Source organism: Tripterygium wilfordii, chromosome 6, assembly GCF_013401445.1.
Source record: "Tripterygium wilfordii isolate XIE 37 chromosome 6, ASM1340144v1, whole genome shotgun sequence".
Lineage (NCBI taxonomy): Eukaryota > Viridiplantae > Streptophyta > Magnoliopsida > Celastrales > Celastraceae > Tripterygium > Tripterygium wilfordii.
The window spans coordinates 10,781,929-10,805,204 of NC_052237.1; the positions used below are offsets into that span (position 1 = coordinate 10,781,929).

Genomic DNA, 23,276 nt, shown 5'->3' on the forward strand with positions numbered 1-23,276 from the left:
AAATGTTCATATAGCTAAAATTCATATTTGATAGACGGTTTGTAAACCCATTTGTTCCTCTAATTTCCGCATTAGTTATTTGCTAATCGTATTTGATCATGAACGTCATATGTTGTGTTTTACACAATCAAATGGTATCGGAATGAAGTTGTTTAGTTTGAATGTGAAATGTACATGTGTGGCTCTTGGTTTTAGTAATGGACTTAACCCTGCGGTCCACAAGCGAGGAGAAGATTTGTTGAGGAAAAAAATCTCATATCGCTAAAATAAATATTTGATGGGCTGTTTATAATCAAAGCCATCTCCCCGCCCTTAAGAAGAGCCATCAGGACCGTCGGTACAAGGTCCTGCATCTACTGAAACCAACAGCTATGCAGCATTCTGTTAGGAGAGAGAAGAGAGAGAGAGAGGCCATGACTTTGTTTGGTATCCACGAATTGGCGCGAATGCAGTGGAGAAAACACCGAACTGGAAGGCCATCGCGAAGAATGTCAGCCTCTCAACGCCAATCGATCTCTCTTCACCACATTCAGTTCCACTCACTCCCACATTTTTTTCATTTTCCTGCATTTCGCTTTCTCTCTCCTCAAGCTTCCGCAGGAAAAATTTGCATTGCATTTATCGTTGATAAGCTCTTGATCTGGTTTGATTTGTGTCAAAAAATTAGGGTTTTCTGTCCTCTTTGGCCCTGCTTTATCCAATTATCGTTAATTTTTGGGGGGACCGTGTTTTCTTGCTGGATCTCAGTCGGCCATGGTTATGGTTCGAGTGTTTCAATTCCTGATACAGCAAGATCTGATGGAGAAAGAAGTTGTTTGCCAATAAACTTTTCATTGAAAGCTTAAAAATGGTGAGTGAGCTTCAGTCTTGAATTCATTCTTGTTGAATTTTTAGCCTTATGAATCTGAAAATTTCTTTCTATTTTCAATTGCTGCTACGACTTAAATGTGATGGACGGTTGTTTCCGAGGTATTTGTTGAGTGTGCACTGAAACAATTATGTGACTAGTTGAAAATCTCATACCTACTCACATAAAAAATGTCCGCTTTGGGTTTACTGTTCCTGTATCCATTGGGTCCGCACCCGCATGGCTTTGTTCTTCCTGGATTGTCTCACGTAATGGTACTTAGGCACATCTAGAGGCCTATTAGTTTGGCAGGAACTTGAGTTTCCTTATAAATCACACAATTGGACATCCCAAACCGATGTGGGAAAGGCATAGAGCAATTAGCTTATCAAAAAAAAAAGGCATAGAGATTGATCAATTTGACTCTAAAATTTCTAGAAGAAATTAAGTGTTCAAGTACTTGTCTTGAACACCTGAAAGACAGTGGAACAAGTAAAAGGAATATGATTGCAAAGAAAATTCAAAGCATATATGTTTATCTGCTAAAATATCACAAACAGTACCTACTAACAATAGCTTTAAATTGTACATCAAAAAAAAAAAAAAAGCTTTAAATTTAAAATATTTTATAATTTTATGAAGAATGAAGATATATCCCAATTTATGGTCACTAGTTGCATGATTTTCCACCGGCTTGTATCAATCTATTTATTACACTAATATTCCTTCTCTGAACGTCTGATTATGCACTCACATCATTCTCTGGTCTGTATCTTCAGGGAACTCCTGTCAACATCATTGTAGGTTCTCATGTCTGGATTGAAGATCCAGAACAATCTTGGATTGATGGACAGGTATCAAAGATTACCGGGAAAGATGCTGAGATTGAAACTAGCAATGGGAAGAAGGTAGGTGGTTTACTTTGCCTTTGCTTTAACTTTTGAATTTGGAATCCTTAAGAGAAAAAGAAACACTATCGGTCAAGATTTTTTAGTCAGATATGACTTTAACTTGTATATTTCACCTCCTCATATTCTTGGATCATAAATGCATTCAGGAACTAGTGCATGATTCTGAAATGGGAAAATTTTATGTAAGCCAATCAAGTTTAGCACTATCGCATGCTTCCTACTTCACTGAATCAAAATCCAGAAAATCTTGGGTTTCATCTTTCATCATCATCATCCGAGTCTTTATCCCAAAAGTTTGGGTTGGCTACATGAGTCTATGAGTAAATCAATGGAAATCCACTACGTGTATATGTTTCCTCCATTCATTTCTATCTAGGATCATATTTTCATCAACTCATATTCATATCCTTTCTAACTACTTTAAGTCGTGTATTTTGAGGTCTTCATATTCGCTTTCTTAGTCTCTCTTACCCAAATTCTCTAGATTCTCCTCACTGTCGTATTGCTATCTCTACGTTGTACATACTCATACCATCTTAAATGATTTTCTCGCAACTTATCATCAATTGATGTTACTCCTACCTTAGATCTAGTAGTCTCATATCTTATCCTATCTTCCCTCATGTTGCCACACATCCAAAGAAGCATTCACATTTTCACTATATGCATCTTTTGGATATGTTGTATCTTAATAACCCAACACTCAGACCCATATATCAGTGTGGGTCGTATAACTGACCTATAGAATTTTTTCTTACATCTTAGAGTTGGAAGAATCCTTCAGTCGCATAAAACTCTGAACGCACCCTCCACTTCATTCATCTATTTTTAATCCTATTAAGTACATCTTCACTAATGTCTCCGCCATCTTGGAAAATCGAGCCAAGATATGTAATTCTTACTTTTTGTTACTTCTGTCCCATCTAATACAATCGTTTGTTTTTACTTTGACTGCGCTTACTAAACTTACATTTCATAGATTAAATCCTTTAGACACTAATATTTGCCTCCATATCACAAATTTTAAACCAATTTTTTTTTTTTTTTTGTATTTTCATCTAATCCTATTTGGGGGCTTAAGTACTTATGACGTTGATTATTTTCTTCCCTAGCACAAATTTAGTCATTATGATCTTATCTCATTTTCTTTTTATCCCTACAATATATTCTTTTAGTTCTTTATCTATTACTATGCCTACACCATTTCTATTTCTATCCATTCAAGTGTAGCATAATTTATAACATATGTTTTCGATGTCTCTAGATTTTTCACCCACTCATTTAGTCTCTTGGAGACACATTATATTAACCCTACATCTAATTATGGTGTCAACCAGTTCAGTTAATTTGTCTATAAATGACCCAATGTTCCAAGTGTCTATCCTAACTTTATAATTATGGACTACTTTCTTACCCCACCCATCCATAACGGGGGAACCATTGCCTATGGAGGTACGTCCGTGCCAGCCCTTGCTCATTTATTGTTACACCTGCCCCAATTTCTCATTTTGACTCATGTTCATAGGTTTGACAAAGTTTTACACTGACTGTCAACCTATCGAAACCCTCATCCTTTATCCGGGCTTGAGACTGGCTGCAAGCGCAGATGAAGTTTCATCTTTATTGTTTATAAATGTTTATATTTTAGCCATAATTTGAAGTACATCCTTCTTGCCATAATAATGTCATTGCTTATACATAGTTCTTATTTCTTTTTGGTACTTCTCAAGGTTGTTGCAAACTTATCAAAAATATATCCAAAAGATATGGAACATCCTGCTGGTGGAGTTGATGACATGACAAAGCTATCTTATTTACATGAGCCTGGTGTTCTGCAGAATCTGAAAACAAGATATGAACTGAATGAAATCTATGTGAGATTTTTTTTCCCGTTTTGTTTGGGATATATCATGCCAGGAGATTTTATTTTTCCTGCCATAGTAACATGTAGGATAATTTATCAATATTTTGATTTAATGGCAGACCTATACTGGGAATATACTTATCGCCATAAATCCATTCCAAAGATTGCCTCATATTTATGATGCTCATATGATGCAACAATACAAGGGAGCACCATTTGGAGAACTAAGTCCGCATGTTTTTGCGGTTGCTGATGTTGCATATAGGTAATTTCTATTCCCAGTTTGCATGATACATTACTTTCGTTTTCAGAGAACTTGACACTCAACATCAATGTTTAATAAAATCAGGGCAATGATTAATGAGGGTAAAAGCAATTCAATTCTAGTCAGTGGTGAAAGTGGAGCTGGTAAAACAGAGACGACGAAAATGCTTATGCAGTACCTTGCCTTTTTGGGAGGTCGAGTTGCTACTGAAGGAAGAACAGTGGAACAACAAGTTCTTGAAGTATGTTGAACTACTTATCTTTTGCTCCATCTGTAAATGAAGTTATTATTGGATCATTTTATCTCCAATGTTTATGTCCTTATTTCTCATGTCATTTTATTGACTATTATTTCATCTTAATGCAGTCAAATCCAGTCCTTGAAGCATTTGGTAATGCTAAAACCGTTAGAAATAACAATTCGAGGTGAGGCACTTTTTCTTTGTCAAGTAATGAAGGAGGATGTTGATTAAATTAAACTTCCGTTAAAACTTTTTGGTAACGTTAACGTGAAAAGCTCTGACTTTTCTACATGTCTAATGAACTGAATATGCTATTGAGCCCATTCAATGAAAAAAACATTTGCTAGAATAAAATGCAATGCCTTTTTTTCGTGTTCTCTATTAATCTTTCTAACAAGAGTGAAACTGTTTTGTTGACTGGAATCTCCTATTTATTTATTCGAAACGAATCCCTATGTTGATGGTGTTATGACTTTTTTTTTTTTGGTATGTTGGTTTTATGACATTGAAGTTCTTGAAATTTCAATTGGTGCAGTCGTTTTGGTAAATTCGTGGAGATACAGTTTGATAAGCATGGAAGAATTTCAGGAGCCGCCATTAGAACTTATCTTCTAGAGAGATCTCGAGTATGCCAAGTATCAGATCCCGAGCGTAACTACCATTGCTTTTACCTTCTTTGTGCCGCGCCACAGGAGGTAATATTATGTTGGAATGAAGAACTCACCTCTGAAACTAGGATTAATAATATATCTCTTAATTGTGTCTCAAATTGTAGTTGAATCATTTCACCATTTTAACAGGAAGTTGAGAAGTACAAGTTGGGAAACCCAAAATCATTCCACTATCTTAACCAATCAAACTGCTATGAATTGGTCGGTGTAAGTGATGCCCATGACTATCTAGCCACTAGGAGAGCAATGGATATTGTTGGAATAAGTCAAAAGGATCAGGTAATGATCATGCGCTTGGAGCCTCATCATATATGTGATGCGTGAAGCAATATCTTTAACCAACGAATACTTTTGAAATTGATGTTCGATTATTGCTGCCAGTGCCCACTGTGGATGTGATTTATATGTTCATTAGTCATTTCACAACCTTCTAGTTCCTATATATTTATTGTCTTTTTTCTTTCTTTTTTGTCTTAGTTGACGACAGAAATATCTTACTTTTTTCTCCTCCTTTTTTTACTATGTTATCTTTTTTGTTGGATGGATAAAAGATTTTAATCTATTAACAACTTTAATCTTCTTTTCAGCAGTATCCGTGCTGTTTGAATTTTGAAGAGTCTCTCTTTCAGTTCTGACGTCACTGTGCTTCATTCCCCTTTAAACTGTAGTTTGTTATCATATGAATGTATCAAAAATTTCAAACATTAGCTTTAAAATTTTATGCTTGACTATTCCCTTAACACTTGGTTGAAGTACAGAAGTATTTGTCTTGATAAATAAAGCTAATCTTCTGCAACTGTCAATGAGATATCTGGTTTGAACAGTAGCTCCCATTCTCAGAGCAAGGCATCTCTGGAGCATTTAACTATTCCTTTTTATGTGATGGATGTAGTTTAAGAACAGTTAATCTTATTACTATAGTTCTGTGAAACTAGATTTAATTGAGCACTATGCAGCTTGTTGGGTTATAGCCATTCATTTTGACAGTTGTGATGTTATCCCAAATGAATATATGATGAGCACGGAAAATTATGGAGGGATTTGAATTTTTTATTGGACTTCTTTTCTCTTGGATATTTTAATTTTTAGTTTTACCAGATTGTCTACAATAATCCGCTGGAATCCAAATTAGGAACTTAAAAACAAGAATGACCATCTTCTCACTCGTTCTTTTATGCTCAGGAAGCAATTTTCAGAGTTGTTGCTTCAATACTTCATCTCGGAAATCTTGTATTCTCTAAGGGAAAGGATGCTGATTCATCAGTTTTGAAAGATGATCAGGCAAAATTCCATCTCAAAATGACATCAGAGCTTCTCATGTATGAGTTTAGTGGTGATGTAATGCCTATGATTTTATTATAATATGTTCCTCTATACATTATATTTCTTTTTCTCTTCAGGTGTGATGCTCAGGCCCTAGAAGATGCATTATGTAAGCGTGTCATGATCACACCTGAGGAAGTTATAAAGCGAAGCCTTGATCCTCAAAGTGCCGCAATTAGCAGGGATGGTTTAGCTAAGACAATATATTCTCGATTATTTGACTGGTAAGGCAGCATATCTATCCTTAGAACAACAAGATTTTGTTGGTGCTGAAAGTTTGCGTGTCTGGCTGCTTACAGGCTGGTGGATAAAATTAACAACTCAATTGGACAAGATCCTAACTCAAAACAATTGATTGGGGTTCTTGACATCTATGGTTTTGAAAGCTTTAAAACTAACAGGTAACAGATACTAAGTGCAGAAATTATGATTTATTAATTGAATACATTGGATAGAAGGCTACCTCTTCAGTCCAGCGGATAAAGTTCTAGCATTTTGTTGTGACAGTTTTGAGCAATTTTGTATTAACTTCACAAATGAGAAGCTGCAGCAGCATTTCAACCAGGTAAATATTGCAGACCAAATATTGATCACGTCAGCTTTTATTTTGATTCATTAGCTTGTTAACTTGAGGTGCCTATGAATTTCAGCATGTCTTCAAGATGGAACAAGAGGAATACACAAAGGAAGCAATTGACTGGAGCTATATTGAGTTTGTTGATAACCAAGATGTCTTGGATCTTATTGAAAAGGTTCTTCTTCTACCATTGACATAAGATGCCGATATTTGTTTGGAATATACGTGGACAATGATTATTTTATGGGAGCGTAGTACTATTTAACTGAAGTAACTTCTTTAATCAACTAATTAGAAGCTTGTTTATGTTGCATCTATAGAATTTCAAAAGCTTTCAAGGTTTGGAAAAAAGTTTGATAGTAAATAAATGTATTAAGAAATAGAGCAATTGACAGCTGGGATCCAGAATAGAGCGGAAGTTAGTGCACTATACAGTCGAAAGGTTGCCTAATGAAAATTCCTTATGCTTGTTAATTGCAATCTGAGGGGTGAAGTGAGAGCGTTAAGTAAAACTGACAGTTTTTGGCAAATAATATATTTTTTTCTCCTATTGTTGGAACATTATTCTTGGTTGCAATAAAAACCAATGTTGTTTTTTCTTCTTGGAGCTGCGGGATAGGGAAACATAGTTGGATAAGTGATATTGCTGAGTCATTGCTGATGGAGATTTTATTCGTAGTTTATTGTGAATTTGAACATGTAGAAATGAAATGTTGATGCTTGAAAATTTTCATTTTATATCCCTCGTCATTATTAAATATTTATGCATTCAAATTTTTGGCATATTAGTTAAATTTTTATTATTTGTTCTATGGGAAATAAAATCGAACCTTCGTGGAATATATAGCTTGTACATTTCTTGTTTCCCTGAAGATGGGAAGAAAGCACAAGATAGTTTGGGAAAGTGATTTTCTAAATCACTGAGTTTAAACCACTTGCGACATGGGCATGATGTGGATCTCAAAAATCTGGTAGTAGTGTTGTTCTCTTTTATTTTATTTTATTATATTCCCAGTGTAATCTGGTTTCTGTTTCTCTTATTTTTCTTCTTTTTATTCCGTTTTCTGATCTTTCTAGGGAGGGAGAGGGGTTTCATGTGCTAATGGCATTTCTTTGTTTTGTGACTTTTGCAGAAACCTGGTGGAATCGTTGCTCTCCTTGATGAAGCTTGGTAAGAAGTTTTGCTTAATTTGGTTTTTCAAGAGAAACATTATTATTTGAAATATAGGCTCCGACTTGGTCGATATTTAGGGGTTTAGTTAGAGCTGAACTAACTCATTCTCGTTAACACCACCTTTTTCTTTTCAGTATGTTTCCAAAGTCAACACATGAAACATTCGCAAATAAGCTTTATCAGACATTTAAGACTCACAAGCGATTTGTCAAACCAAAACTATCTCGCACAGATTTTGCCATTGCTCATTATGCCGGGGAGGTAAGTTTGGATTCCAGCTCTTTGGTACCTTGAGTGCAAACTGTGTTGAACTTGATATTTTCCCCCTGTTACTCTTCTTTTCCAGGTCCTGTATCAGTCTGACCAGTTTCTAGACAAGAACAAGGATTATGTGGTTCCTGAGCATCAAGATTTGTTGGGCGCTTCCAAATGTCCTTTTGTTGCAGGGCTTTTCCCTCCACTTCCTGAGGAAACATCTAAATCGTCAAAATTTTCCTCCATCGGTTCCCGTTTTAAGGTGATCTTTCTTTTTGTTATGACGTTGATTATCGTTCCCCCATTATACATATAACTGATCATTTACACTAAACACTACCATTTTTTATCTTTCTTGTTGACACTACAAGGCTGTCGTATGGTTCACGAAGTTGAAACTATTGTTTATATAAATGATGCAGCTTCAACTACAACAGTTAATGGATACACTGAATTCTACAGAACCTCACTACATCAGATGTGTCAAGCCAAACAACCTGCTAAAACCTGCCGTATTTGAGAATGTCAACATCATGCAACAACTGCGTTGTGGCGTGAGTACAATTTCATTCTCTCTTTAAAAAAAATAAATAAATTATTTCATGCTTGCTTTTTCCAGATGTTAGTTGGTAATTCTTTGTTTGGCCCCTTCTCTCTCTATCTTTCTAGCTAATTTGGTTGTCCATGTAGGGTGTTTTAGAGGCAATCAGAATCAGTTGTGCTGGATACCCCACTCGCCGCCCTTTCTTTGAATTCATAAACAGATTTGGGCTTCTTGCCCCAGAAGTTCTGGAGGGAAAGTAAGCCCCCTCTTCTAGTCTAAAGTCTAAAATGTTTTTAAGTGGAGAATTGTCACTTATCTATCGTCTGTAAAGGTTCTTTCCAGCTGGCCTGACCTTGTCATCAACTTATGCAACACTTTATTAAATGCGGATTTTTTTCCTCGTTTTATTTCTGAGCAGCTATGATGAAAAGGTTTCTTGCCAAAAGATTTTGGAAAAGAAGGGGCTTAAAGGGTTTCAGGTAATGACTCTTGGTGATTGTGAATATTCATAGGAATAGCTATCATAGTATTTATTACTTCTTGTGAAAATGAAACATTATGGATGCATATATGTGTATGAAAAAACTAAGAATCACTGCATCTAATAGCATATTATGGCAGAGGCTTTAATTTCATTTGGTCTTAAAAATGGCTTTGCAGATAGGTAAAACAAAGGTATTTTTAAGAGCTGGACAGATGGCTGAGCTAGATGCGCTGAGAGCTGAGGTACTCAGTAATGCTGCAAAAACTCTCCAGAGACGTATACGAACTCATATTGCTCGCAAACGATTTATTGCACTGCAGAAGGCTAGTATACTATTGCAATCAATGTGTAGAGGTGAGCTGTTTGAAAATGTTTATATTCTTAAGATAGCCGTATGTAAGGTTGTGAGTAAAGATTTTTCTGTTATCCAGTGACGAGTGATCTTTTATTGTGTCCTTCCTAACTTTTTCTTTCACCCTCTTTCTTTTCATTAGATATTTTCACACCACTATCTAAATGAGACTCGATTTCTTTTTGCTTTTCTCATTTCTTCAAATGTATTGGTATGACATAGGAAGACTGGCTTGCAAACTATATGAACACATGAGAAGAGAGGCAGCTGCTATCACAGTTCAAAAGCATGTACGCAAATACGAAGCTAGAAAAGCCTATAAAAAACTGCATGTTGCTGCACTTGTCTTGCAAACAGGTTTAAGGGCAATGACTGCTCGTAAAGAATTCAGATTTAGGAAACAAACTAAAGGCGCAACAATTATTCAGGTTCTATCCTTAATAATATGATTTGACAGGATGATTTACTTTCTAGGATATATAGTTGACCCTTTCTTTGTATCAAAAACAAGTTCAGGCCAGGTGGCGCTGTTATGCAGCTGCCTCATACTATAAGAGGCTCAAGAGAGGATCTATTGTCACACAAACAAGATGGAGGGGCCGGATTGCCAGGAAAGAGCTTAGGAAGCTCAAAATGGTTAGTGTTGGATAATTCTTGCCAATTTGTTTTTGCACACGAACGTATTACAAGATCAATCCTTCAATTCAATGGATACCACTTGAAATTTGACACGCTTGCACTGCATACCTAACTGATGGAGCCTAAGAATTGAAGGTGCTGTTCCAAAATCATCCGCGGTGTCCTAAACTTTTAGCTATCTCAGGAGATGAGCACTGTTTAATGAATGGAATTCTCCATGTAGGAAAATTGTGCCTTTCAACTACACTTTTTGGTTTAGCAGTTTTGAGATTATTGTTGGAGATATTACTGTTGACTTCATCCTACAATAAAAGTTTGAAGAACGGAAAAAGTGTGAAAATTCCCGGAAATGCTAAAAGTGGGAATGGAGCTGGAGCATACGCTTGAAGTAAATCCTCACTTATTTAATAGCCTTGGAATAAAGAATAAGCTCATTAGATTTTATCCAATACTTACATCAGTTAAGCAGCTATTGATACTGATGGATGACAACGGAAACTTGCATACGTAACACATTTGCATAGTTTCATCTTTCTGCCAGATGCTTAAAACTTACTTAATATTTGCTCATCTTATTTTTATATCTTTGATTCTTGACATCCACCTTCAATGTTTTGCAGGCTGCAAGAGAAACTGGTGCTTTAAAAGAAGCAAAGGATAAACTTGAAAAAAGCGTAGAGGAACTAACTTGGCGTTTATCGTTGGAAAAGCGTCTAAGGGTAATACTTGTTATCAAATAGACAGTAATTATTGTATAGGATAATAGTAGAATCTAACATGGAAGTTTCAAGTTACAAAACATGGCACATTGAGAAAAATCGAGAAGTTGTTCCACACTATCGTGTGTGATGTAAATCTATAAAAATACTGAGGATTTCATGACCCACAATGTTTTCCACAAAATTTTCATTTTTTACAAGTTGCTTAGTTATTCTAAGTTGCAATTTGATAGCTTTTCCTCATGCCAAGATTGATATCATGTATACAGACAGACCTTGAAGAAGCAAAGGCCCAGGAGATAGCAAAATTGCAGAACTCCTTGCAAGAAATGCAGAACAAAATTGATGAATTAAACACATTAGTGGTCAAGGAACGAGAAGCTGCAAAGAAGGCTATTGATGAAGCACCTCCTGTCATAAAAGAAACCGAAGTTCTTGTTGAAGATACCAAAAAGGTTGAGTCTCTGACAGCAGAAGTGGAAATTTTGAAGGTAAAACAGTTCGCCCATGAGTCTTTGCCTGTTCTCCTCTATAAATTCAAACCCATGTTATTTAGTTATGGTTTCTTCATCAAATGAAGAAATGTTTTATTAAAGGATTTATCATTTTGCTAAAGTTTTCACGAAGAATTTATCTCAAAATACATGTAGCATCTCAGGAGTATGGAGGGGTACATCTCGTCTTTAAATTGTCCTCCATGAAAAAAAATGCCAAGGGCATGTCAAGAGAGTTATAATAAGTTCCTAACTGTACAACAAAAAATTAGGGTCAGAAGAGATTTTTTTAATGTAAAAAAGGGTATTTATAATTTCTAACATAATTTCTTATGCAAATACAAATCACTAACTGATGACCATTTAGGTTCTACTTATCCAGAAGTAATAGGTCAAACAATGCTGTTGCATGATGAATAAATCAAGTCTAGAAAATACGAATCTCTCTTAGTTGACACTGATGGTAATATTGCAAGGATTTAGATGACATCATTTTCAGATTACCAATGGTTTGACTGGCTATATAAAAAGTTAGTTTCAGTTCACAAAAAAGTTAGATTTAGCGTTGAGCAAGTCTTGTTAAGAGCACTGCCTTCATGCTAAGCTTTTGAGGCTTCCATGCCCCAATATCTTTGACGTATTCTAGCATTCACTTTTAAAATTGTTTTGGTTATGATTAACTTTTGTCGTTCTGCTGAAATAAGTAACTCATTTCAAGTAAATTTTATTAAATCACTTCCTCATTTTCATGAACTAGCATCCTATGTTTCAAAAAGTGGCAAAGAGAGGGTCACATCCCTGATGTAGACAATAACTGAAACTTGCTTGTCAAATGCATAAAAAGTATATACCATTAGGACATTTTAAGTTTGCCAAGGTTCAAAAGGGACCTTTTTGGTTGGCATCTGGACATAGAGGCATAATGCATAGCGGGATGGCCGTGATAAGAATTCAAGAGTATTTGTAGATTTTTATATTTGCATTAGTGATCATGCTTACCTCATTTATTTAATTTTGAATTTGGCTTGACACATCCGCAGGACTCTTTGGATAAAGAGAAACAAAGAGCTGATGATTCTGAAAGGAAATACAATGAAGCTCAAGAGGCCAGCGAAGAGAGACAGAAAAAATTAGAAGAAACAGATAAAAAGCTTCATCAACTTCAGGAAACCTTGCAAAGGTATAAGGGAAAATGCAACCCTTTTTTCTTGCTTTTGAGAAATATATTTTTGGACAAAGACGTGTACATTTTCAAAATTTACCATTTGGATAACTTTCTTCTTGTCATGATCAGGCAAGAAGAGAAGCTTACCAATTTAGAATCAGAGAACCAAGTTCTACGCCAACAAGCTGTATCTATGGCATCCAACAAATTCCTTTCAGGACGCTCCAGATCAATCATGCAGGTACAGGCCTTACTGAGATTGTATCTCTCTCATATTTTTGAAATATCAATCTTCCTTATCAAAGAACGTTAAGGATATTTTCTACTTTTTCTCTAATAATTTGCGCAGAGGGTTGAAAGTGGGCATATCTCAGGCGATGTAAAGGCAGCTGCGGTAAGGAAATTTCTCTCAGGAATATTCATAACTGATGATATTTTTCTACTACTATATATATATATATATATATATATATATATATATATATATATATATATATATATATATATATATATATATATATATATATATATATATAGACACTATTATATTAGATTTGCCATGATATTCTTTCTTGACACTTTTTTTCTTTTAATGATGGCTAATGGATCAGGATTTACATAGTGCTTCAATAAACCATAGGGACCTATCTGAAGTGGAAGAGAAACCACAAAAATCACTGAATGAGAAACAGCAGGAGAATCAAGAATTGCTCATTCGATGTATCGCCCAACACTTGGGCTTTGCAGGGAACAGACCAATTGCTGCCTGTATCATATACAAATGCCTCTTGCAGTGGAGATCATTTGAAGTTGAGAGGACAAGTGTCTTTGATCGCATAATTCAGACGATAGGCAAGGCTATTGAGGTTTTCTAGTTCCCACCCATATATGCTGGTATTTTATTTTCCTTTTGCAATCCAATTTTTATTACTTAAAAAAGTTCTTTGGGTCTCAGAACCAGGATAATAATGACATCTTGGCCTACTGGTTATCCAATGCTTCAACTCTTCTCCTGTTGCTCCAGCGCACTCTGAAGGCAAGTGGAGCCGCTGGGATGGCTCCACAACGACGTCGATCATCTTCAGCTACTCTCTTTGGGAGGATGACACAAGTTAGTATTGAGTTTTTTTCATCAAAGTCTAATGAATCTTGAATTTTCTTGGTTAACCTCCTATTAAATGCCTTTTAGAGTTTCCGAGGGGCCCCTCAAGGAGTCAATCTTTCCTTAATAAATGGTGGCACTAGTGGTGGTGTGGATACCTTGCGGCAAGTTGAGGCCAAATACCCAGCCTTGCTGTTCAAACAGCAGCTCACAGCATATGTAGAAAAGATTTATGGAATGATTCGAGATAATCTGAAGAAAGAAATATCACCACTGCTTGGGTTGTGCATCCAGGTATTTTAGGTGTTCATTGAAGATTTTTAAGGGAAGTTCTTTAATATTCGGAAAAAATGATTAGGTACAAGTTACCACGCCTTCATTTACATTTCCTTTTTGTCAGTAACCAACTTACTTGGATTATCTTTTTCTATTGCAATGAAATAGGCACCAAGAACGTCCAGAGCAAGCTTAGTTAAAGGATCATCACGTTCAGTTGCCAACACTGCAGCCCAACAAGCTTTAATTGCACACTGGCAAGGAATAGTCAAGAGCCTTGGAAATTTCTTGAACACTCTGAAAGCAAATCATGTTAGTGAGACATAAATGACATTAAAACCATATAATTTTCTTATGCACTGGGTGTTATTTCTTTTTGGTTTTTCCTCCCTTCAAGTGAGAAAGATTGACTGTAATAGCCAAATTCTTGAAGTGGTCTATCCTGTACCACATTTTAAGAAAATTTTGGCTTTTCTTACACAGCACAGTTTGTCCTTCAGGTTAGTTGGGAAAATAATGGAAGGAAATTTGAGAGAACTTGATCTTATCTTTTTCCTGTTGTTTTTCCCCTTGGGTTTAATGACCAGAGGAGCTGCTCTACTTTACCTAAGCATTTGTAAGACTAGGAATTCTTTTTGATCTATTTTCTTTCCATCCATCTCCAGCATCTGAATACAGCGACTAGAAGATGGATTCTAAAACATAATTATTATTGCTATGGTGTTTCTTTTTTAGCTTTTGGAAGTATTTTTTATCTTCAAGTATTCTTCCTGTGTTCATTTTCCCCTAATGTGTTTTCAATCTTTAGGTACCCCCGTTCTTAGTTCGAAAGGTGTTCACACAAATATTTTCCTTCATCAATGTTCAACTATTCAACAGGTATTTAGAGCAACCCTCGTATTATTATTTTTTCCTCTTTTTGTGAGTTGTTTGGGTATTACTGTGAAATTTTCATATTGTGTTCTCATATGTTGCCTTCATTTTCTAGCCTTTTATTGAGGAGAGAATGCTGTTCATTTAGTAATGGTGAATATGTTAAAGCTGGATTGGCTGAACTGGAACATTGGTGTTACAAGGCGACAGATGAGGTATGTTCAATTTACCGCATCTTACTTTTCTGATTGAATGGTGTCACTAAATCCACAAAGGAAAATATTGCAGTATGCAGGTTCAGCATGGGATGAGCTTAAGCATATTAGACAGGCAATTGGGTTCCTGGTATCATGATATATCTTTAGTACTCTACATTCTTTGTGGCGTTACTTCTTGCAACTTGAAGAAAACCCATGTCTCAAAGCTTTTATCTTCTGTTTCAGGTCATACATCAAAAATCAAAGAAAACACTTGATGAAATTAGTCATGATCTATGCCCGGTGCGTGCTGTGCCACAGGATAAGAAGCAATATTTGATATTCATATCATCCCTAGATCCTAACCAAACTAATTTTTGGCAAATATAGGTCCTCAGTATACAACAGCTTTATCGTATCAGTACAATGTACTGGGATGACAAGTATGGCACGCATAGTGTGTCTTCGGATGTAAGTTTTTATGCATGCCATTACCCAACTTAGGTCTCAGTCATCTTTGTCATGAAGAAATGATAAGTTTTCATTACAACGCATGAATAGACATTAGGAACTGACCATTTTGAGTTTTCCGTTTGAACATTTGAATTTAGGTGATATCCAATATGAGGGTTTTGATGACAGAAGACTCAAACAATGCAGTTAGTAATTCTTTCTTGTTGGATGATGATTCAAGGTTAGCACACTTCCAGCCATACGACACTTCCGGGACTTTTCCCTTTATATTATGTCTCATTTGTTTTCTAGCTATTTGACTTTAGGATATTCTCATCTGGTTGATAAATTAGTAAGATAAGGATGCATGTTCAAAATTTAGTAAAAGATATGGCTGCAATAATGAAAACATGGATTTGGCTAATTGTCAAACCTGCTTGTAAAGTTGATAAAGATGGAATCCATGATGAGTGACCGTGAATCTTATGAACTTTTAAGGTCTTGAGACCTTTTGGTGAAACTGCAGTCCTTAATATCAAGTTTTTTTATAAAGTATCCTATTGATGCTAAGAGAACAAAAAATTGGTTCAAGCGATAAGAATAGCTGTTATTTAGCAGTTATGAAGTACATTGTCGTTGTATGCAGAAATAATCTAATCTCCTGGCTGTTGTTGATGGCTCACTTATTTTCTTGTTGCAGCATCCCATTTTCGGTTGATGATTTGTCAAAGTCGATGGAACAGATAGATATTGCAGACATTGAACCGCCTCCTCTTATTCGTGAGAATTCGGGCTTTAGTTTCTTGTTGCCACGTTCTGATTAATCACCACCACCATTATAGAGACAGTAGCAACGAATGGTGTCGCTCTAGCAGTCTCAGTTAAGTATCAAGATGTAGATTTCCTCTGCAACCTCTTCAGTTGTGGATGTCCCTGTGGGGTTGGTTTGTTGATTTTGTAATACATTAGATAATATTTTTGAGATTCTTTTTCAATAGGTAGGTTGCAGCTACAAACAGGAATGTATTTGGCTCCCTAATCAATGGAACAACAAATATTCTCTCATGATTGTACAACTAGCTTAACTTTAAGAAGGAAAGGTAAGAGCTTTTGGCTATTTTTGCTTCCACTCTACATTATTATGATGGTCACAACGTTTTTGCTTGGTGACCAGAAATGCTCTATTTTGTTGAGAATGTGTTCTTCGTGGCTCTCCGGGATCTACCCTTCTAAGTTTATTAGGGTTCTAGCAGAGGTATCATTTCTGCCATCAATGGTGGAACGTCCTTCCATCCATTATTCTTCAGTGGCCGTTTAACTGTTAAAAATATGATATCTCGGCATGCTGGAGTTCACGTTGGTGAAGAAAGAAACGAAAGGCAGCGAACAAGCAGCCCTAGCATCAATTCAGCTGCCAGTTGCATCCTACGTTATGAAAATTACATTGAACCCCCAACTCCCATTTTCTTACTCAGTATGAACAAAGGTAATAGAATCAGCAACATAGCTATTAGCAACTGGACAAACAGTGTAGTGAAGTACTTCCTATGGTAAAAGGGGCAAGCAGATTGGCTGATTAGTAATCTTTTGCAGTTCCCTTAGTTATCTGGAACAACCAGATTGGCTGATTCAGATAATGATGCCATGCCTTATAGAACTTTTTTTCTTTTTTTTTTTTTGGTGAATTACAGAATTAGAATACAATAATTTTCTGCAATAAGGTTAAATTAGATGTATGTTATGACATTAATACAAAAGCGAAAAATATGAAGCCATTTTCAAACTAGTCAAAGGAATTAACTCATTTACCTATGGAATGTACAAAAAAAAAAAAAACACTAATTGGTTCAGCAATTTGTTCTGCAATAAATTGGAAAACTAATTGCATAAAAGTATCGAAGTTTTTGATCTTTTGAGCTCTAAGAACATAGACTGCTTAAATATACAACCTCTCTGTATATAATATACAAATTTAGAATAGAACAGCACCGTCTATGCCATCCAAAACAACTAAAATCTTTGTATAACTATAGGTGGTTTTATTATATACAAATAACACCTGGAATCTCAAAAGGCAGTTTAATTCATACCTCTTCCGGCAAGTTACAAGGTAAGCTTCAACTACTCTCATAAAGGCCTCAAAAGCGGGTAATCTTCAAGTAGTTCCCGCTCTGATAGTGTGTCATTCTCATTCTGAGGGGTCCATAACACCTCAACTGCCTGCATGATAATAATAGATTATAAGCAAGATGTCAATAATGGATAGCATAATCACACCATGATTTAAGAGTCTCCACTAATCCATGTTTTTCTATGTCAGCAAAAATGTTTCATTCTTACAAGTATTTTACTGGAGGGAATGGAGCCAAGCTTTTGTAAGGCTTCCTTTAAGTCTCCACTGCCATTAACCGTGGGTAATTTGTGTACTCCTTCAGCAGCTACTAAGATAGTGATCTGAAAAATGTACAATTTTAATAACAACTCACAGAAAAGGAATTCCTGCCAGAGATGAATGTCAGGTCGTTTTATTATTTGCATTCATAAATTCACCAACTCCATTAGTAAATGTACAAGATTCAAAGCTTATTTTTCCAAAAAAAAGATGTAAAGCTATTTATCAAACATAACCATTTGATTATCAAAGTTGAGAATTTGAGACCTGAAATCTTGGTACATTTAAGATGAGTCCATTCGGTAATGCACTTACAAAGACTAGTTTCAGGGGAGAGAACAGATTATAATGCTTCCTCCGAATTAAATTATAGAGGATCAGCACAGACTTAGATTGAACAACTAGACTCCTAGTAACAATTAGCTTCTTTTTAAGTGGCATGTAAAAATCAGGACTCTTGCCACAAGTTTAATGGTAAACAAAAAATCAGTCTAGGTAAAACATTTCACCTCGATATCACAACTAAATCCCACCCTTTATATTAAGCACGGAAAGGGCATGCACATGGTGCAACAATTCAGTTAGTTCCAAATTCATATTTTATTAGCCAAATGGTCTTCCCTTTCAAATCCCTTACACAACAGACAACTACTCCTCTACCAGATTTTAAGTTCTCGCACTGCTATCTTAGATTATGCCTAATAGTCAAATGAAAGATAACAATCCATAAGCACAGTTTATAAAAGGGCAAAAAAAAAGAAAAAGAAAAGTAAACAACTCCCGTGCACAAGGCTCCCGCTTTGCATGGTTCGGGGACAAGCTGTTACGCAGCCTTCCCCCCACTTAATATGCGGAGAGGCTGTTTTCCTGAGTTTGAACCTGTGACTCCTAAGTTGTACCTTTGCAACTTAAACATTGGGCCACATGTTCGCCTATAAGCATAATTTATAATTAGCAAAATAATTGATTGGCATATGGTACAACTACGTGCCGAAAACACCAACCTAGCTGAAATAAGCTACAATTATTTTTCCATCTGAGTGCTTCAAAACTTCTTAAAGCAAAACAATTATCTGAACATTCTTTTGGTAAATACGGCATTTTTATAATAAGTGAATACCACTCCCTCTTGCATTACCCATAGCATTACCCATACTTCATTGACTCTGATGCTTAAAAAGTTCATAAACTAAACACTAAAAAAACACTCACAATGTTACTACACATAATATATTTTGTTCCACCATTCCAAATTAGAAAAGGTACTAGAAACTAAGAGACAAATCCTTACCACTATGTACTCGTTGCTAAATCCACTAGCTCTCTGGCTTGCTGTGCTTTGTCTTTTTATATTGTTTACATTAACCAGCGTCTCTTCATCAAATTTTCCCCGTTCTTCAATAGATAGCTGATTGAAGCGCTTTTCTCCCTCCTCTATACCCCGCTTCACATCCACCTGTAAGAACATTGCAAGTATAAATGCAAGTGTTTAATGATCAAAATGCAGAAACCGAAACAACACCACTTGGATTAGACGTGTAAGTTAAAGAAGAATAAGATGCAGTGTGAATCACAAAACCTATATACAAAATAGGCACAATCCAGAATGAGAAGAATGATATCATGCATTCCTAAGTATGAAGTTACAAGTTTCTGCTATATGCTCAATGATAAAGGAACTAAGAATAAATAACTGTATCTTTTTCTCTCTTTTTTTAATGCAAAAAGACTTTATTGAAGAAGGAAGTGCACAGGAAAAGAGAGAGAGAGAAAGAAAGCACGACTAAAACTATGTGAATGCTTTTGATAATCCCATAGCAGAACCACACCTAAAACTGTCTTAGTTAAAAATATATAAAATTTCCTGTAATGAAATGTGTCCCAAAGAAAGGGTGCCAAGAGAAAGGGAAAAAGAAACTTCAGGATGAGGACTTTACAAGATTAAACATACAATGAATTTAAACGACCAAGGTTCTAATTCAGAAGAGAACATAGATTAAGTTTCATTTCCACTGTTCTTCTCTTTCAGAGAAGGAAAATTAAAAGAATATTATCACGTATGGGAGTTAGGTTTATGTCTGCATATACCATCTTTTCTATCTGCATGCACATGCAAACAAAGATAGCAACTGGTTGAGAAAGAGAGGGAGTTATGTATGCTAGGCAACACAACACTCTTCTGGAAAGCACAACTGGAATGCAATTTGCCACACTTAGTATTTAGTTGACCACAAAGAGTACAATTATTCTAGGAGATATTAGTTAACTTACGAATGAATAACCAGAAATGCAAAAATCAGGATGCCGAAGCAAAGCCAGCGTTGTCTCTGCAATCATAGAAGAAGTAAATTATTTTCTGTGATAAAATAAGGAAACAAAGGAGCTAGAAAATAGGGAAACTTTTGAAAGAGAACTTGACAAACAATAATTACTAAATTAGAAATATATATTATTGGGCAAACGAACACCGGCTTGAACTGGGGAAAAATAAATTGAACATACTAATCTTTAGATCCAATGTATCGAACTTAAAAAGGGACAAATTTGAGTGAACAATTGGAATTAGCAAAGCAATGCAATAAATGACATCACATGGGCACACTTATTAAGGGTTGAAACTAACCTAGGCGGGACTTGATTGCAGACTGCAGAGCACAATAAATACTCATATCAACGTTTGAGTTAACAAATTTACACTGTATATTGGAAGACAAAAATGCGATCAACCTTGAGCTATACTAAATTAGAACGCCATACATTAGAGTTGTAACTCATTACCACTAATTACACGACGGAAACACTATATCTTTTGGTAAAGCACGGTTGGTGACGTCACTATCTTGTAAAGAATTCTTCAAACATGAAGAGAGACATAAATCAAGCAAACTGGATTCACAACTTTTCACACAATGGGATGGTCAACCAGAACAAGTGGAAAGTGGGCAATTGCATAAATTTAAAAGTGCATTTCTAGAACAAAGAGGGAGTAAAACAAAAAGGTGGCAAGACAAGTGAAAATTATAGGAAGAGAAAATCCAGCACAAGTACAACAAACTAAAGGAGCAAGAAAGTGTGCATTCAGACATAGAGGAAAGGACCTGCTACAAAAATAATCACCACTGATCTTGACAAACAGCTAAAGGAGAACGACTCAAGGCTTGGTCAAGGTGTTTAATGTGGTTTCATGTCATTCTGAAACCCTGCGCTTAAACAAAAAGGAAAGAAAAAAAGTCCAATGCCTTTTATGAGGGTGAAGTTATTCATGACTCACTAGAGAAACCCTCAAATTCGAAGTGGCATTATATCTGAGAAATGCAATCATAAGTATGGAGCTAATTTGCTCTAATTTAAGGGTTTTTTACTTAAGTAAATCAATATATTAATTCCCCATGAGCTCTCATTTCAACCAGGACAAACTTGTAAGTAAAAGTTTTTCAGTTGCAGACATTTAGAAGGCTGAAATAGTTGCCAAGTAGAAGCCACGGTTTTGTGCCATAAAAAAAGTAAAAGCCACGGTCTATTATAACCATTAGATTTGCTTTAACTTGAATTAGTCTCAAATTATTTTATATAGATGATCTATAAATAATGTGAGGCTCACATAATGGATTCTAACTGATTTCTCACATCAATTAGTTTGAAATAAAGGCTTTGATGAGGATGGTGTATTTATATCATATGAAAGACATTACCGCAACATCTCAATTTTGTAAATGGGATTGAAGAAAGCATTTATAAGATCTAGAAAAAAAATTGTCCATTTACCATATATCTTCATTCTTTCGAGAGCACATTAGGACGAAAAGAAAATCAAGAACGAATATTCTTCAAATGGGAAGGAAAAAAGGAGCGAGTCAACAGCAACAATAGTCACTTGAGCCTTACTTGGCAAACAAACAACTAGCAAGAAGCTTTACCTGTTAATACAAAGCTAAGACCCTCTGGAGTAGATGTATCCGCAGTTTCAGCAATGCGATTAAGATCACTTTGAAGAGATCGACCCATTCCCAACAACCCAACCTAGTAAGAGTCAATGGCATGAGGTTCTAATGTCCTGGAAATCCAACACACAACTCAACTAATCACGGTAAAGCTGAATCTTATGGACGTAAAACGCCTCCATGACAAACTATGTGACTGAAAAGAAATTATCTTTCAAAAAATATCAAATTAAATCACTGAGCCATGGCCATTCTACAGTTTCTCGATCTTTGAAACCCATAAAAATCAGGAAAGGCGAAAATAATCATCAGCAGTACCTGAAGCTTGAGAACACTGGTTTTCTCAGTTGCAGTAAGGACCCCATTGTCACTCCTATCAGAAAGAAATCCCGAAACCAGAACAAAGGCAGCGAATCCCGCCAATATAAGAAAAAGACTGGACCCAGCACCCACTCCGAACCCCACAGCAGGTCCCACATAGACCCCTCCAAAAGGCGAGGGAGCATAATAGGGCACGGAGTAAGAAAAACCAGGACTTGACATCTGTGGCACCGAATAACTCCTCGACGAAGATGATGAGGACGAACGCGAAGAAAAACTCTTCCCACCCATTCGTCCCCCGGACGCCGCCAATGCAGAACTGGGATCGTACGTCAGCAAAAGTCCCAAAAACACAGCCACTATCGCCGGCTTTTTCAACGCATTAAGGGTTTTCATTATTTTTTCGGTTATCTTACTAATAACTTCAAATGGGTTTGCTCCATTCGCTTTAGTAATCGACCCTGCACTTGAACTCGAACACGAAGACTCGTTGCCCGTGTCGAGATTGAAGTTTAGGCTCGCCACACGCTCCTTCGAGAAACATTTAACGCTAAATCTAGCAGAAGCTGATCCTTGGCCTCTAGTTGTCAATGTTCCGCAATATTTAGCATGTCCGAGAGGGAAATTGGGGAATTGGCGGGACGGAGGTAATTGGAGAGGGGAGCTATGATTCCATTTTAATGGATTCGACAATTCAAGTAGCGAAGTGGTTGCCATGAATGAATTGAGTGATTCGAGTTGGGGGATTGCGAGATATTTGTGGGGGGTTATGGTGATGGAGAATGTCTCTGAATTGGAGGAGAAAGGAAATCTGGGTGATTGTGGCTTACAAGGTCAGGCCGCTGCTCATCTTATCTTATCTTACATGTAAAGTCTCATTCTCATATGTGACTGACTGACTCTCTACTGTTAGCGTCACGTGAGAGGCGTGCTTCCTCATTCTCCGTCAATCCTTTAAATTTACTTTGGGCTAAACCGGTTTGATAGGATAGGAGACCGCCTCTTTTTCCTTTCGCTGCTCTGGTCCGGTTTTCAAAACATTGGTTATATTAAGTTGACACAATTTTATTTTCAGTAATAAGTCTCTTATTGGAAAAATCTACAGTAAACCTTTAGAAAAACATTTTTTTTTCTTTTTTAGTCAGAAAAATATTTTCTTAATTGATCTCATGCATGATTATGCATTGTTATTTTCA

The 23,276-nt window shown here is 36.1% G+C and overlaps 2 protein-coding genes across 5 annotated transcripts; one reads left to right on the top strand and one right to left on the bottom strand.

The window, feature by feature from the left end:
- Positions 1–269: 269 nt before the first annotated feature.
- Positions 270–17,009, top strand: LOC120000949 (myosin-11). 4 transcript variants are annotated; one of them, XR_005468701.1, is made up of 40 exons: positions 270–850; positions 1,627–1,755; positions 3,489–3,632; positions 3,742–3,887; positions 3,972–4,128; positions 4,254–4,312; positions 4,664–4,823; positions 4,929–5,078; positions 5,982–6,118; positions 6,200–6,346; positions 6,422–6,523; positions 6,630–6,687; positions 6,773–6,874; positions 7,833–7,870; positions 8,008–8,134; positions 8,220–8,390; positions 8,551–8,682; positions 8,819–8,928; positions 9,091–9,151; positions 9,333–9,510; positions 9,731–9,936; positions 10,025–10,144; positions 10,768–10,866; positions 11,136–11,357; positions 12,401–12,540; positions 12,655–12,766; positions 12,875–12,919; positions 13,137–13,391; positions 13,466–13,636; positions 13,715–13,921; positions 14,072–14,215; positions 14,712–14,782; positions 14,892–14,991; positions 15,065–15,121; positions 15,220–15,276; positions 15,364–15,444; positions 15,585–15,667; positions 16,127–16,306; positions 16,425–16,526; positions 16,601–17,009. XR_005468701.1 is itself a non-coding variant. In XM_038849128.1 (38 exons), exons 1-38 carry the CDS (start codon positions 848–850, stop codon positions 16,248–16,250), a joined length of 4,605 nt encoding a protein of 1,534 aa, XP_038705056.1. In that variant the 5' UTR covers positions 270–847; the 3' UTR covers positions 16,251–16,543. The 4 variants fall into 4 exon arrangements, 2 of the variants coding, with proteins under 2 accessions (XP_038705056.1, XP_038705057.1); XR_005468700.1 differs by lacking the exon at positions 16,601–17,009 and having other exon boundaries at positions 16,425–16,544; XM_038849128.1 differs by lacking the exon at positions 16,601–17,009 and having other exon boundaries at positions 16,127–16,543.
- Positions 17,010–17,361: 352 nt separating this feature from the next.
- Positions 17,362–22,936, bottom strand: LOC119999596. The gene is made up of 6 exons (XM_038847263.1): positions 22,078–22,936; positions 21,736–21,838; positions 20,090–20,145; positions 19,110–19,274; positions 17,767–17,880; positions 17,362–17,646 (listed from the first exon to the last, which is right to left on the bottom strand). Exons 1-6 carry the CDS (start codon positions 22,795–22,797, stop codon positions 17,554–17,556), a joined length of 1,251 nt encoding a protein of 416 aa, XP_038703191.1. The 5' UTR covers positions 22,798–22,936; the 3' UTR covers positions 17,362–17,553.
- Positions 22,937–23,276: the final 340 nt, after the last annotated feature.

Bases quoted from the DNA above. Each gene is read 5' to 3' on its own strand.
- LOC120000949 (XM_038849128.1), top strand. The intron at 8,929-9,090 runs GTAAGCCCCCTC...ATTTCTGAGCAG, and splicing joins CCAGAAGTTCTGGAGGGAAA to CTATGATGAAAAGGTTTCTT. The intron at 9,937-10,024 runs GTTCTATCCTTA...AAACAAGTTCAG, and splicing joins AAGGCGCAACAATTATTCAG to GCCAGGTGGCGCTGTTATGC.
- LOC119999596 (XM_038847263.1), bottom strand. From the start codon at position 22,797: ATGGCAACCACTTCGCTACTTGAATTGTCGAATCCATTAAAATGGAAT. The intron at 20,146-21,735 runs GTAAAGCTTCTT...CTATGATTGCAG, and splicing joins TCTTAGCTTTGTATTAACAG to AGACAACGCTGGCTTTGCTT. The intron at 17,881-19,109 runs GTAAGGATTTGT...TACATTTTTCAG, and splicing joins TTAGCAACGAGTACATAGTG to ATCACTATCTTAGTAGCTGC.